A 14585-nucleotide genomic window follows, 5' to 3' on the forward strand; every position below is an offset into this window, starting at 1 on the left:
GTCCTGGATTTTGTGGCATTTTTTTAAAAATTAGACACTTTGACACTCAATACATTTGCCGTTAAAGAACCTGAAATGTGCATGAGTGCACCGACTCATCCTTTTAGTTCTTTTAGAAATTGAGTTCTCTCACATTTTCTTAAAAAAAAAAGAGTGCCCCCATCTTTTTTTAAGCACCACTCTCACTATCAGTCATCAAATTAACACGATCTAACAGGCAAAGGTGAAAACCACAGTGCTCGCTTCTGTCCCTTCTGTTTTGACAGTTACCCAAGATCATGTTAAGAGTGCAAATTTGCCCACTTGAGGCTCGCATATCTGGGACGACGGGTGCAAAAGTGTGAATTTATTTTCTTCGTCATTAGTGGTGAAGATGTACAAAACATTAGGTTTTTTCTCAGTGAGTCCTCTTTTAAAAAAAAAAAAAAAAAAGATGTGAAGAAAAGGAAAATAACTGATGGATTAAGCCAGTTGCACATACCTGCTCCAACTTGGTGAACAGCTCACACAAAAAATACTCATCCATGTCTAAACTGGCTGGACATGAAAACACATAAGATCCACGTTTAGCTACAGATTTGTTCTCCCATATCCATCCATCCACTATCTTAACCACTGGCTGGAGCCTGTCCCAGCTGGCATGCAGTGAGACGCAGGATATACCCGGACACGGCGCCAGTCTATTACAGAGATATTCTTCTGGCAACCAAAAGGTCTCAAGCTGTAAAAAGTGGATGTTAAGAGTTTATAACTCTGCTTGGCTTCACTGTACGACAAGGAAACCCTTAAAAAAATATGAATAAAAAACAAAAATGTGTACTTAAAGAACCATTTCAAACTGTCAAATAAAGCAAACACGTATTATAATGAAATTTTATGTGGATTCTCTGAGATTAAAGTTTCTCTTAGTTCCAGTTCCTTTTTTAATATTAACAGGAATTCTTTTCCTTTATTAAAACATTTTTTGTTGTATTTGAAGCCGTAAATTTAAACGCTGAAACCATGACATATTATCTTCTCTAGATCTGATACTTTTTATCTTCTGCTGACTCACTGAGTCATCCGTTTCATTTGAGGCTTATTACCACTTTAAGAGCAGCCACTTCAGTTTGCTTTTTAAGCAAGGATAAGATTTGCTTTAAGTTTAGTCGTGAAACCCACAAAGTGTATTTATTACCAGGCTTTTCAGCTTTGCGCAAACTGGAGCAGAATGATATTCTTTATGCCAGCAGTAGCCCCATTAGTGGGATGCCATCATCTTCCTGGATAACACAGACAAGTGTGTAGTGGAGGACTTGCCTGAGAACTTGTATGCGACACACCAGCAGCCCAGCGGGAGACTCTGATAATGAATTTGTGTCTTGAAGCATGTGAAGCCGAGCAGCGGGATGCAACATCACACTTGATTTTTGACACTATTTATTTTTGCCCACATTTACAGCATCCATCTTTGTTGGGTTCTACTTTCAACTTTTATAAAGGGTCTAATTAGAGGTTTCAGAATAATAATAATCTATAACAAAAAGTTTCAGGGCTGTGAGGAAGTCTTTTGAATCCATCCAGAGTAGAGGAGAAGTCTATTGACAACTTATTAACTATTTATTAAAAGAGTTTGTGGATCTTTTTTGCTCTCCCAATTGAGTCTTAAATTATTAAGTGAACGTCTTTGGGAGGAAGCCAGAATACCTGGAAGAAACCCTCAAAGGCACGGGGAAACTCATGGTCTGGACTCCCAGATGGAGTCCAGACCAGGAGCCTTCTTGCTATTGTCAGGGCTCTGTGTGCAGGCAGGTGGAAATGTGGATCCAAATGCAGGACTCCGAGACGAAATGTAACTAAAACCACAGCTTTTATTGCTGGCATGAAACAAAAACCAAACCAAACCAACCATGAAACCAAGCAGGAACACACAGGCAGGGTCTGAGGGTACGACACAACACTGAGCACAGGAAAACACAGGGCTAATATACACAGGGTGGTAATCAGGAAATGGCCAACAGGAGGGAGACACAGCTGGGAGAGATCAGGGTTAACGAGACGGGGGGAACCAAGCTGCACACACTAACATAAGACAAGACTTTCACAATAAAACAGGAAACATGAATTACTAAACAAGCACGCAGACTTTACACTGAGAGACAGACAGACAGAGAATGACACATGGAACCTGAACTAAACTAAACGTGAGATATAACCGAGAACAAATCCTTAAGCACGGATAAACAGAAACAAGAAACTAATAATAATCATCATCACTACGAGAAAAAGAAAACAATCCATGAAGCAGAATTAAACCGAAATATAATAAACTCAAAATACTGGGTCCAATGGATATTATATATATGGCCAATTTTTCAAATAAATAATGGCTATCACCCTTATGTTTCCTACAAGGTTAAGTCAGTAAAACACAAGCAGCATGTTCTTGCAATTAATAATTAACCATGGTATAACCATTGTATAGCCATTATTTAACTTACAACCCTTGTATAAAGTGTGCCTTCTCATAAAAAGGGCAATAGAAGACAAATGAGTTTTTAATTATACTGTCACAGCTGTTGTATTTCTCTAGTGTGTACAAACTGTATATGTGATCATGGAGCGAGTCTTCATAAATCCTATTTTATTTTTCCCTGCCTAAAAAGATAGTACTGCTGATCAGTGACCCCATTTCTGACCGCTCTGTCCGTCTTGGTAACAGAACCCTGCTCACTTTCACCAGTGGAAGTAGCCTCTGGATCATTAATAATTCATCCATCTGAAATGAAATCCAGGTGCGCCAGTGGCTGTCAGACGCAGGATGGCCACTGTTAACATGGATGCACCTGTGAGTATTCATATTCTACACAGTATATAAATAGCATCTTTTTAAAGCAGGGGTATATTTACATCAGAATAATGCAGAATTTAAAGGCACTCTTGTTGGAGTCTCTGTCATTGATCTTTAATGTTTTAGGGAGCTGACGCAGTGAGAGTGGGAGTTGTACTTACAACAAAACCAGGTAAGGCTGGGACAGTGACAGTATACCTGTATATTTGCTATACTGTCACTGGAGAATGACTGTAACTCGGTTTTGAATGCACAGAGAGTAAAGAATCTGTTGTTATTGATGAAGAAGGACATAGTGTTTACTACAAATCATCAAATAATGAGGTAAGTCATTTGACTTCACACACATGCTTCAGAAAGTATCTGTTAATTTGCTTTCAAGCTTGCTTACATTCTTTCAAACAGGCAGCCAAGGCCTTCTCTTTCGACCAAGTCGTGACTGTTGACAGCATAAAGGTACAAAACAGCTCCTGACCTCTTATTTTAACCTTTTTCTGCTCCACTGCACATATTTTCACTACCTGATATTTTGATGGCTGGAAACTGAAAGACTTGAGTGTAAATCTGCAGAGTTTTCACCCTGAGCTCCTGCAGCCTCTCACCGAGTACATGTCCAGTGGGTGTAACGCAGCACTGCTGATATGTGGAGCCTCCACAGAGACGACGAGAGCTCTTATTGACAGCAGTGTCATCAGACAGGTGGAGCTCTAAACAAAACTGCATTTAATATTTGCAGATTTTATGTGTTTATATTTTCAATCATACCCTTGATTTGCTTGTAGGTCGTGGCTAACCTGTTCAGCTGTATGGAGTCAAGAGTGAAAGGCGAGTTATTCATCTCTGTGTCATCCCTTCAGGTTTGTCCTTGTATTCAGTAGCAGAGCCCCAAAGGATAATAGATGCAATAAAACACATGATGACAGCTAATGTTTTTCAATGTCAGTTTTATCCAGACGGCAGTGCAGTGGATCTCTTGAGCCTCAACAGACAGACTCTACAACCTGTAACACATCCAGCGCTTGGAAGGTGTGTCACAATTTTGCATTTTAATGATAAACAAAGACCTCATATAAAACATATACACACTGAAGCTGTATTATATATGCTCATGCCTGCTTTTCTCTCTCAGTCTCATAGGAGGATTATGTGAAGTGTGTGTGCGTTCAGCTGAAGACGCTTATAACCTGTACGAAACATGCAGGGAAACACTGAAGGCGAACACAGGCTCCATTTCCAGCCGGTAGGTCATACAACGCACAACTTTTATGAACTCTAATCCATTTACAAAATCACTTTGGATCCATTCATTAAATTGGTTAATTGCAATAAATCCAAGTGCCTGAGCGATAAAAAATTTACTTCTGGCTTTTATGATTGAGTTGTTCTGCACGGTGTCAGTCAGCTTGCCCTTTTTTTCATAAATTTCCATATGAACTTGTCAAATGTTTATGCTGTGTTTCTCTCAGATGTAGCTCCCTGTTCATGGTGACTGTTGAGTGGAAACTCCATCCAGAGGAGGTGGAGTCAGATGTCTGCCGCAGCAGATTTCAGCTGTTCAGCCTGGCAGGAGGAGCCAGTAGGACTGACCTCAGAGGGTCAGTGACATAGCCAGTGAGATCTCTATTACATGGGCAAGTGGAACTTGAAATGATCTACCACAAACTGATAAAGCATTATTCTGATTGTGGTCATCATCTGGAGGGAGATGTGCTATATTTATTTATTTATTTTACCTCTGGCTGTAGGCATAGATTATAGGAGATAAGTAGTATATATTGCTATTCCTGAACAAAATCCTCTTGTAGGAACAACTGCTTTTCTTGATGGATTCTTGTAGTTGAGGAATGTACCTCTTGTGACTTTCTGAGTAGGTGTTTTTGTAATAGAGTGATGTTGGGGCCAAATCTACACCAGTCAAAAGTGATTCTATATCTGTCCTATAAACAACTTTAAGGTAGCCAAAGTGTATCATCTGCCCCCCGTCTCACACTATCCCTTGGATTGTAATCTTATCTAAGGTCTTCCTCTTTCCCTCCCATCTGGGAGCTCAATGTTCAACATCCTTTGTCCAATTTATGCAGAATCCCTCCTCTGCACATATTGAAACCCTCTCAGCCTTGCCTCATTAACTTTGTCTCCAAACCACTCAACCTGAGCTGTCCCTCTGATGTTCTCATTTCTAATCCTGTCCGTTCTGGTCACTTCTATTGAAAATCTGAGACTCTCCACCTCTGCTTCCTGTCTTTTTTATGTCAGTGTCAGCACCTCCAAACCATACATCACCGCAGGTCTCATTACCATCTTGTAAACCTTCCCTTTCACTTCTTTACCACCCCTGAACCTTGTCTCCGCTCACTCCACTTGCCTCTTCTTCACCTCTTTGGATGGTTGAAACAAACCAAGTTTTTTTTTTTTTTTTTTAACTCATCTGCTTTCACCACCTCTGCTCCTTACAGCTTCACCTTTCCACCGGTGTCCCTCTTATTCACACACATGTATTCTGTCTTGCTTCTAACCCTACCTCATCCAGCGTGCTCTCTACTCTCACTAAAGACCACAATGTTGCCTACAAACACTATAGTCCAAGGACACTCCTGCCTGACCTCATCTGTCAGCCTGTCCATCATCATTGCAAACAAAAATCTATATGACACTAATGTTATTTCACTCAGCAAACCAGCTTCAGATCTTCATCTCTACAAGAAAACATATCCAACTCAACAGGGAGTGAATTTGACTCAGAGCCTACAGGTAGATGCTGGGGTGGGGGATGGCCTTTTGAAATATGTTCAGTAACAATGGAAGGAAGTAGCGGCATAGCTTTTGGGGAAAGCAGTGTTCACAGGCAGGCAGTGAAAGAATGAGCAGGGAACTGACAGCTTATACCAGCATGATTAAAAGGGTGTTGGGTATGTGAGGGGAGTATGCCAATGCGAGTGCCGCAGTACACTAGAGTGATTGCCTGAAGTATCTTGCAGCCTTCACCTCATTAGTAAAACCTGTACTTTTCTGGCTGCGATGAGTCAAAAATGTCTGCAGTTATATGGTCCTGTTAATTAGGTCAGATCAACAGGGAGGACAGCATTTGCCTCAGAAATGTAATTTTTTGATATCAGTTCTCTTTATGAGTAGAAGCTTTATTCAAGCTAAAAATTATTAATTCTACATTTTACAGCATGGTTTCTTATGTCGGTGTGCTAGAGCATGAACACAACACAAACCGCCTCTTCAATCTCAGCAGGTCATTTGGAATTGGCTTTTAGCATGGCTGCTCTCTCCCTTAGAGGTAAGGTGCAGAGTTCAGTCATTTGGGAGGGGCTCAGAGTAGAGCCGCTACTCCTCCACATCAAAGAGAGCTGGCTGAGGTTAGTCAGGTATCTGACTAAGAGGCCTCCTGGATGCCTCCCAGGTGAGATGCTTCAGGCATGTCCTACCAGGGGAAGGCCCCGGGGCAGACCAGGACATGCCAGAGAGATGATGTCTCTCTGTTGGCTCAGTGTTCTTTCAGATAAGCTGGGGAGAGGGAGGTGTGGGCTTCTCTGCTAAGTCTTCTCCCCCTGCAACATGAAGATGGGTGGATGGTGTACTTAGTTTTTCAGATACTTCCTTTGCATTTTGCCTTAGTTTTTTGATAAAATAATAATAATACGATGTCATTTGTCATGTGTTGTAATTCAGCTCAAGTTGTTTTTACCTCATTTTAAAAGACCTGTAAAGGCCTAGATATCTTTATGTATTGATTTTATACCCAGATTAATTTCTGATATGATATTATATGCTATTACTATATTATATTATGTCCTGATATCTTAGAGACAGGGTGAAGAGCTCCGAGTAGAGCTGCTAATCCTTCATATCAAAAAGAGCCAGCTAAGGTTGTTTAGGTTTCTGACTAGGATCCCTTCTGAATGAGGTGTTTCAGGCATGTCCTACCAGGAGAAGACCCAGATCCAGGCCCATTATGTGTCTCAGCTGGCTTGGGAATGTATTGGTGTTCCCCTGAAGGAAGTGGAGGAAGTGGATGGGGAGAGGGAGGTCTGGGCATCTTTGGGACCTGAACCCAGATTAACGGCAAAAATATATATATATATAAATAACTGGATGGTTGGATAGCATATCCACTTTGTGATATTTGATATATATTTTCAGAGTGAACCCACTGCTGAAGGTCCTGGACCAAATCCCAAATCCTGCTGCTAATATCAGTGTGAGCCTCCTGCCTCATTTGCTTAATGATGCCTTAAAAGGAAATAGCAGGACTGTCCTCATTTACTGCATTAACCCTCAAGGTACTGAGCTACACCACATCAACATACAAAGAAATAAATATGCATGTGTGATTTACAAAACAAAAATAACCCTCCTTCTTTCAGGTCTTCTAGATAACGAGACACCTTCTGCTTTAAATCTGGCCCAGAAAGTGAGAGGTTTTGCAACTAAGCCCACCACTGGTTGCTGGAGTCCAAGGGCAACTGAGCAAAAGATTCGTGACAGCATCACTGATCTAAGAAGCGTGATAATGTCACAGGGGGACAGTGAAGTTCACAGCATCTACGAACTGGCCGAGCTCACGCAAAACCTGCAGGTAATTCATAAAATCAGCCTCATGGAAAATAATGCTTCCCAAATAATGAGTTTGAGTCTGTGCTGTGATCACCACAACAGATGGTGAAAAATCAATCATGGGAGAAGAGACGGGAAGAATCAGAAAAGATAAAAGTCAAAATAAAGGTTTATATCCGAATTATTACATTTATTCACAAGTGTAGCAAAAACTAGAACACAAAGTGTCTTCAACACAATAAAATGAGCTCCATGTTTTATATTACTTGGCAGACTTGCAAGACCTCAAATAGCAATCTGCTGTTTTCTGGAGATCATCACCCCAACAGCAGGCAGGGTACAGATACAATGAAATGTCTACAGGACCAGCTGAGGCAGGAAATGGAAGAACATATTACAGGTAAAATACTCAGATTCAAAAGTCACGGTTCCATATGGCTAACCACAGCCGGCGTATTCTGTTTGTTTCTCATATTCCCAGAAGGTAAAGAGAATGCAGAAAAGGTCCAGGAGAGAGTAGCGAGAATCCAGCAGCTGAAGGAGGCTCTCAGGGAGGAGACACTCAAGAGTGGAGCTGCTACTGGGAATTCCCCTGCCTGTCAACAAGTAAAGCACATCATCTGGCATTACAAACTCTAATTTATTACAGATCATTTAGAAAATACTCAGACCCCTTCACTACTTGAATACCCTATGATGTAGATGGGGAATATAGTCCCACATATGCTGCAGTGAAGCATATGCATAGCACGATTCTGCCACTGAAATGCTTTTCCTTGGGGATGAGATGAGCAGTGTTCCTCTTTTTTTTGAAACATCTGAACTTAGTCCTTTCAGTGAGCTCCAAGCAAGTAGGTGTTTGTCTTTTATGCACGACCAGCTTCCATCTAGCCTCTCTATAGGCATGATGTTGGAGTAATGCTGACCTTCAGCTCACTTCGGTTGAAACACCAACTCATCAAAGTTTTAAGCTTCCACTTCAATTTGGCTCCTGGTAACAGTTGAAATGTTGGAAGATGTTCAACACTCCTGCCCCGATCGACGCAAGTCTACAGCGAATTTCTTGGACTTCTAGGTTTTAACCTGACGTCCAGATTTGGTTTTCCGACAACATGTTAAAATGTGCAAGAACAAAAGGGGTTTGGGCATTTTCCAAAACCATGCATGTGGTTGGATAATGCAGTAACAAGGCTGAATCAATAATCTTTTCACCATCTAAAAATTATTTATGTGCACAAGAGTGGGCAGCCCACACAACGGCATTTGTTTTGCCAATTTAATGATTAGTCTCAGTTGGAATACAACAAAGCAGAGGAACGGAGGAGGCAACTTAAGGAGGATCATGGGAGATTAATTCAGCAGGAGGTGGAGAAGATGGAGAGAGACTTGGCACAGGAAAACCTACCGGTGAGATAATGAGATACACTAACACTATTCTGTTTGTGATCCATCTTAACTGAGGTTGCTGAGTCAGTTTGAATTAATGCAAGGCTGGATTTATGGCAGGCAGTGGAATTCACTGTATAATTATGTTATTTTCTTGAATAATTTTATGGTTTGTGCATTCCTGTATTAGAAAGAAGGTCCTCAGAGGGACTTGCTGGTACTGACCAGAGAGAGACAGGTCCTAGTACTGCAGATAGAGGCCTTGCGTGCCGAGGCCCAGCAAGCTGAAAAAGAGCTACAGGATCAATATGACAGACACCGAGCAGAGCTGCACTGTCTCAGGGAGGAGAGCCTGCAGGTGGGAGAAATAACCATGATTCAAATAACAGGACTTATTCACATTTAATCAGTTTGTTACTTTCAGCAAACTCATGTCTGCCTGAACTGCCTCTGAAATTAAAAACACCAAAGTTACATTTCTATCTTCATAAGGACGATCAGAATTTGTGACTCAGTCTTGGAAATCAATACCATGTGTAAATTTTTAGCTGTCATCAATTCGTCTGGATTTCCAGATTATTTAAGAGAGGTCGTAGCTATGCATGTAAATATTGTTCTTCTCGATAACTACAATTGCGTAAAACACAAGCTGACATTTAACTCTTTGATTTAAAAATGTGCAACAAGTTTTATAGTAGCTGAGCTATCAAATACAAGATTTCCCTTTAGCTCAAAAGACAGTATCTATATCCTAGCGCCTGTTAGCTAACTTTTGATGAAAGGTGGGGGATACACTCAGGACAGGCAGCCAGGTCATCACAGGGCATGACAACACATAGTGATGACAAGTTATTGTAAACATGCGTATGAACTTGCCTGTAAATGTTTTATGGAAAGTTAATCAAATTAACAGCAATTAAATTTACTGTATAACTTTATTAAAAATATGTATCTTTGTATGGTTGATTACTATATTCCTGTATCCGTTAGGATTTATGTACAGTAAACATCACATATTTATATTTGGAAGCACTGCCATAGACCGTAATACTCTGATGATGGATAATGCAGCGCTGACACATCCCCCCCGAGTGATGATATTTGCTGATTCAGCTGTATGAGGAGGGAGGAGTCACGTATATAAAGTTCATATTTTGCATCTTTTCCTGCTCTTAGTACTTCAGACTTACATTAAAATTATTAAGCATTTCGCCTAGTGTTGCTGTGTGTTGCTATAAACATGGCAATTAAGAATGCAAGCGAGACAGACCATCGTGACATTTAAAAGAGTAGGTTATTCCTACAGAGAAATCCACAGAAAGAAAGCCACACATACTCAGAAGATGAGTTTTTGAAGTTAACAGCTTGTAAGGCAGCTTACAAGACCACAGTTTGACAGTTTTGACTTTAAAGAGAAGACTATGCTCTATATAAAATGACTTTGTTAGCTGCTTCATAAAAATACTTGTATAAAGCTTTACTAAATGATATCCTTTCTACATTGCCCCCCTGCTGTTATCTCCCTAGGTGTTCAGAGTGTTTCGTCAGGTAGGCGAAGAGCAGAGAAAGATTTCAGAGGGCAGATACAGAAGTGTGCTGCTGGAAGCGGTGCAGGATGCCATCTACTTGTCTGCACAGAACCAGCAGCTGCAGGCAGAGAATAAGCAACTCCGTAAATGTCAGTTTGAAATTATGTAACCTTTGCTAGATGTGTGGTTGTATAACTAAATGCTTAAAAAAAATGTTTTTTTTTATTTAAACAGCAGCAGCAGAACTGAAGGATATGCTAGCTGCACAAGGTGATCCCATGGCTGATCCCCCGTCAACACTGAATGTGTGACTTGAATGTCTTTACGCAGCAGTGTGCGGACTGTAAATCATGAGAAATAAATGTCAAATAAAAAAACTATTTTTTGACAGTTTATTGGTTATTAAAACACTGCATAACACTTTATCTCTGATGTTGTTCTTGGCAGAGAAGGTGATAAAAAAAAAAAAAAAAAAAAAAAAATAGCAGCAGTCATCGGAAATAATTCACTCCATATAACATTTGTTTACTGTCTGATCTGAATTTACTGCAGTGTAACAACAATCGTAAAGTCAAATTAGGCAACATGACTTACAGGTATGAGCAATATGGTCACAAACACGTGTTGAATCCAAATAAAAAAAAGAAGAGTTTCAAGTTTCAGATGGAAGATAAGGCATTAAAAAACCCTAAAAAACAAAAGTTTAGGTAGCCTCCACTGAGAGCTTTTGTGGGGTCAAACTGTGCTGGTGGTTCTTTTATTAAAGACTGCACTATCTGTAGTAAAGGTAAGCTGCCAATCCAATCATAGCAACAGGTACTGGGAATAAAGCAGTCAGCTGCAAACCTAAGGTGGACCAAGACAACAGAGCATTAACCAGCATGGAGCAGGAAATGACAAACAGTCTGGTGATCCCACTGCCATGTTTGAGAACCACAGACATCAGGAGTCCATTTGCTGCTTGTCCTGCAATGATAACCCAAACCACCCACGAGTAGCCTTCCAGAAAGCCTTTGTCACTTGCCGCAGAGGAAAAAGATGACAGTCCATTGATTACCACACCAAATATATAGAGGTAGAGGTTCTGTAGGCTCAGGGGAAGCTGCTGGCTCTTCAGTATCCCCTCTGTGTAAACTGCTGCCAGCCCTGAAACACAGCAGTACACCAGCACAAGGAAAAGCCCCCAGGCTGTGATATGAAGCCTTTCAACTTCCTCAGCTTCACCCTTTTCAGGTTCCTCCAAATCCAGGTTACTGTAACTGTGGAACACGCCTGCAAACATGAGGAGCCCCAGGCCTAACCACTGAGCAGGCCGGAAGCTCTTGCCCAAACAGAGGGAGTAAAGCAGGGCAGTGGAGGCAATTTTAAGATTTGACAGTACCTGGAATGAACTTGGGTCCATGTAGGCCTGCATCAGAACAACCAGGTTGTTGTTGAGGGCGTAAAGTATAGCAGGGACTGCATAGGGTGCCACGAAGGCAAGGCGTGGAAAAGCACACAAGTTTGATGTACCACCAGTGAGAACAAGAGTCATCAGAGAGATGAGCAGTTTAGCTAACTCAATCATTACAACACACGAGGAAGGGTTAAAAGGGACTTTACCATCTACCTTAGTGAGAGTGATGAGTGGTGCATGAGAACCATAGATGAGAACCATAAGCCCCAGGAGAAACCCCCACCTAATTCTTTTCACCAACTGCCTCTTAATCCTTGCTGGGGGACTGGGCCCCACATTATCAATCACAATCATAATCGATGACACACAATAAATACTTATTTTCCAACAATCTGAACCTCAAGCTTTGCTAAAGTGCATCAACCCCCCCACTTAAGGTTACTTTGAAATGACAAGCAGCAAATTACAGCCATTTAAATGGTAATTGCACAATAGATAGATATTTCTCTATGTAGCATGTTTTAGCTGAACAATAAAGATGTAGGAAATATTTTCAATTGTTTTTATATGACTACTTCAAAATCTGACAGGTGTAAACAGCTGGACCAAAACTAAGACAGGTCATGAAATATAAAGGCTCAAGGTCAGGGTTAACATTGGACAGATGCAAGTGGAACAGTAGCATGTAACTTCCCTCACAACAAAAATGCAAGAAAAAAAAGAAGAAGCAAGAATTCAGTCCCCAGTAAAATTTGAGTTAAATGTTTACATCCATAATTCAGTCTACGCAAAAGTCCTGATCTATCACGAGCCGGGAACTCCAAGAGTAGTACTTCTGTAAAGTCACTGGAAAGACAAACAGTCATCCCAGATTACTTTGGTCCTTTCTTCAAGTTGTTCATGTACTCCTTAAAGGTCCTTTCAATGTTGGGCACTTGATAATTCTGCGCTGCATACATGCCAGTGACTGTTCCCAGCAGTACTCCCAGGAAGGCAGATGAACGTAGTCTGGCCACCACATAACCGGCCAAAAAGCCTTTCAAAAATGGCGATCCCAACACTGAACCACCCTACAAGGCAAAACAATATACACAAATGAAGATATTTCATTAAGGGTAAATATATATTCTGCATAGACCACAATCACAATTTAGCTTCCGTTAGTCTGAATGAGTGACCAGTATTCACTTTTATTCATCAGTCGTAATACAACTGCTAACGGAAATGCTTTACATTTACAATGATATACACTCTCCGGTCACTTTATTAGGTATACCCACTCAACTGCTCATGAACACAAATATCCAGTCAGCCAGTCACATGGCAGCAACTCAGTGCATTTAGCCATATAGACGTCGTGAAGACAAGACGCTGAAGTTCAAACAAAGCATCAGGGTAAGGAAGAAAGGTGATTTTAAGTGACTTTGAATGTGGCATGATTGTTGGTGCTAGGTGAGCTTGTCTTGGAGATTAAGTATCGGAATTTCAGAAGCGGGACCACGCCTCTATACACGCTCCTTTCGGTTCTCACCTATTTAGGTTTCCCCAGTCCGACAAGCTGTTTGTTCTCAAAATTATTGTCAGTTTTGTTTTCGGTATTTTGAACTATACTTATCTGTTGTGTCTCTGATGAAAATGTGGGGAATGGATGACTTATTACAGACAAAATCTACCTACAGGTAGACAAAGTATCTCAAACCTGATGTCACAAAGCTCAAATCATGTCAAACTGGTTTCTTGAAAGCCACAATGAGTTCATGCCACTTAAATGTCAGCTGATCTCAATGGAATAGAGCACCTTTGGGACGTGGTGTGACATTTGATCAACAAATCTGATGCTTACATGTCAAGATGGGGGGGGGGGGGGAAAGCTGTCAGTAATGTTTCCAGTAGCTTGTTTAATCTGTGCCATAAAGAATGGAGACAGAAAAGATCCAACTCGGTAATAGCATCATATACCTTATAAAGTGGCCACCGACTGTATATTCCTACAGCAAGATTAGACAAGGAGAACGTGCTTCAAGGTACTGACCACTTATCTGGGACACTTGTAATAACTTACCTGGGGAATTCCTGCAGATACTTCGTGCTCTACTCGCCTCTGGATCTCATCCAGCTGATTTTTGAGCTGTGTTAGATCTCTTAACTGTTTCAGAGGATCCTGTAATAAAAGCAGTTAATCAAATTCCCATTAGAAATGATATGATAGTTCGAAATTAATCTACCCGAGGACAGGTGTCAGCCTAAACTTGTCTCCAGCGGTTTTACGAAGAGCACATTTGTTTTTTTCCAACAAACTCCACACTTCTGTCGAAGTTATCACAGCTACAAGCGGTAATACTAAAGCCGAACAATTTCATGTAAAAGTGATCCCTACCCTGTTAAAATAAACGCTGTTAACAGAAAAATATATTTTATTGTTCTAGCAGTCGCTAACATACGATGAAGCGCACAACATAAAGCCTGACCACACTCTCACTAACCTTGTCATCCGCCATTTTTGCTCGGTGCGTTAATCGGCATTCGGCTCATAAGTCTGTGCTGCAGCTGTTTGTCCGCTCGATTGGTATAGCCTGGAAATCAATGCTTTGCAATACGTTAGTTATACAAATGGAAATTTGGTGCTGTTGGCAGGCGTATGAGAAAGTACGGTTAGAAAAAGTTTGGAGTTTCCCTTCCATATCGCTGTCGTGCAAAGTTATGAAAATCATTGTCAGGATGCACGTCATTTAAACTTTTCAAATGCATTTCTTTGGCTTTGGGATTTATGGGGAATATTTAATTTTTAAATACGTCCGATTTATGTATCCCACTCAAAGCCACTCTCTACCCTGTTATTCTACTGTAGCCCCTCTAGAGGCATTTAACCGGAAAACAATTG

At 40.9% G+C, this 14585-nt stretch overlaps 4 protein-coding genes across 4 annotated transcripts; 2 read left to right on the plus strand and 2 right to left on the minus strand.

Annotated features, from left to right (window-relative positions):
* The first annotated feature begins 2800 nt into the window (after window positions 1–2800).
* Window positions 2801–4438, plus strand: LOC146582217 (uncharacterized). The gene is made up of 9 exons (XM_085246051.1): window positions 2801–2827; window positions 2957–3002; window positions 3087–3154; window positions 3236–3286; window positions 3401–3529; window positions 3613–3687; window positions 3774–3856; window positions 3960–4070; window positions 4297–4438. The coding sequence occupies exons 1-9, from the start codon at window positions 2801–2803 to the stop codon at window positions 4436–4438; spliced, it is 732 nt and encodes a 243-aa protein (XP_085102177.1).
* A 2778-nt stretch (window positions 4439–7216) lies between these two features.
* On the plus strand, window positions 7217–10477 carry LOC146582218 (uncharacterized). The gene is made up of 7 exons (XM_085246063.1): window positions 7217–7415; window positions 7496–7561; window positions 7667–7793; window positions 7875–7999; window positions 8681–8800; window positions 8970–9137; window positions 10307–10477. The coding sequence occupies exons 1-7, from the start codon at window positions 7350–7352 to the stop codon at window positions 10475–10477; spliced, it is 843 nt and encodes a 280-aa protein (XP_085102189.1). The 5' UTR covers window positions 7217–7349.
* A 209-nt stretch (window positions 10478–10686) lies between these two features.
* LOC146582219 (putative UDP-sugar transporter protein SLC35A4) lies at window positions 10687–12060 on the minus strand. The gene has a single exon (XM_085293041.1). The coding sequence runs from the start codon at window positions 12056–12058 to the stop codon at window positions 11081–11083; it is 978 nt and encodes a 325-aa protein (XP_085149167.1). The 5' UTR covers window positions 12059–12060; the 3' UTR covers window positions 10687–11080.
* A 516-nt stretch (window positions 12061–12576) lies between these two features.
* Window positions 12577–14558, minus strand: LOC146582220 (SLC35A4 upstream open reading frame protein-like). The gene is made up of 3 exons (XM_085293042.1): window positions 14188–14558; window positions 13767–13865; window positions 12577–12774 (listed from the first exon to the last, which is right to left on the minus strand). Exons 1-3 carry the CDS (start codon window positions 14200–14202, stop codon window positions 12577–12579), a joined length of 312 nt encoding a protein of 103 aa, XP_085149168.1. The 5' UTR covers window positions 14203–14558.
* Window positions 14559–14585: the final 27 nt, after the last annotated feature.

The sequence above is a fragment of the Mchenga conophoros genome, linkage group LG2 (genome assembly GCF_057382185.1).
Source record: "Mchenga conophoros isolate Kocher_MC1m ecotype Shallow Benthic linkage group LG2, M_conophoros_male_GT1.1, whole genome shotgun sequence".
NCBI lineage: Eukaryota > Metazoa > Chordata > Actinopteri > Cichliformes > Cichlidae > Mchenga > Mchenga conophoros.

Bases quoted from the DNA above. Each gene is read 5' to 3' on its own strand.
- LOC146582217 (XM_085246051.1), top strand. From the start codon at position 2,801: ATGGCCACTGTTAACATGGATGCACCT. The intron at 3,003-3,086 runs GTAAGGCTGGGA...TTGAATGCACAG, and splicing joins TGTACTTACAACAAAACCAG to AGAGTAAAGAATCTGTTGTT. The intron at 3,688-3,773 runs GTTTGTCCTTGT...TTTCAATGTCAG, and splicing joins TCTCTGTGTCATCCCTTCAG to TTTTATCCAGACGGCAGTGC.
- LOC146582218 (XM_085246063.1), top strand. From the start codon at position 7,350: ATGTCACAGGGGGACAGTGAAGTTCACAGCATCTACGAACTGGCCGAG. The intron at 7,416-7,495 runs GTAATTCATAAA...TCACCACAACAG, and splicing joins AGCTCACGCAAAACCTGCAG to ATGGTGAAAAATCAATCATG. The intron at 9,138-10,306 runs GTGGGAGAAATA...TTATCTCCCTAG, and splicing joins TCAGGGAGGAGAGCCTGCAG to GTGTTCAGAGTGTTTCGTCA.
- LOC146582219 (XM_085293041.1), bottom strand. From the start codon at position 12,058: ATGATTGTGATTGATAATGTGGGGCCCAGTCCCCCAGCAAGGATTAAG.
- LOC146582220 (XM_085293042.1), bottom strand. The intron at 12,775-13,766 runs GTAAGTTATTAC...TTTGCCTTGTAG, and splicing joins TATCTGCAGGAATTCCCCAG to GGTGGTTCAGTGTTGGGATC.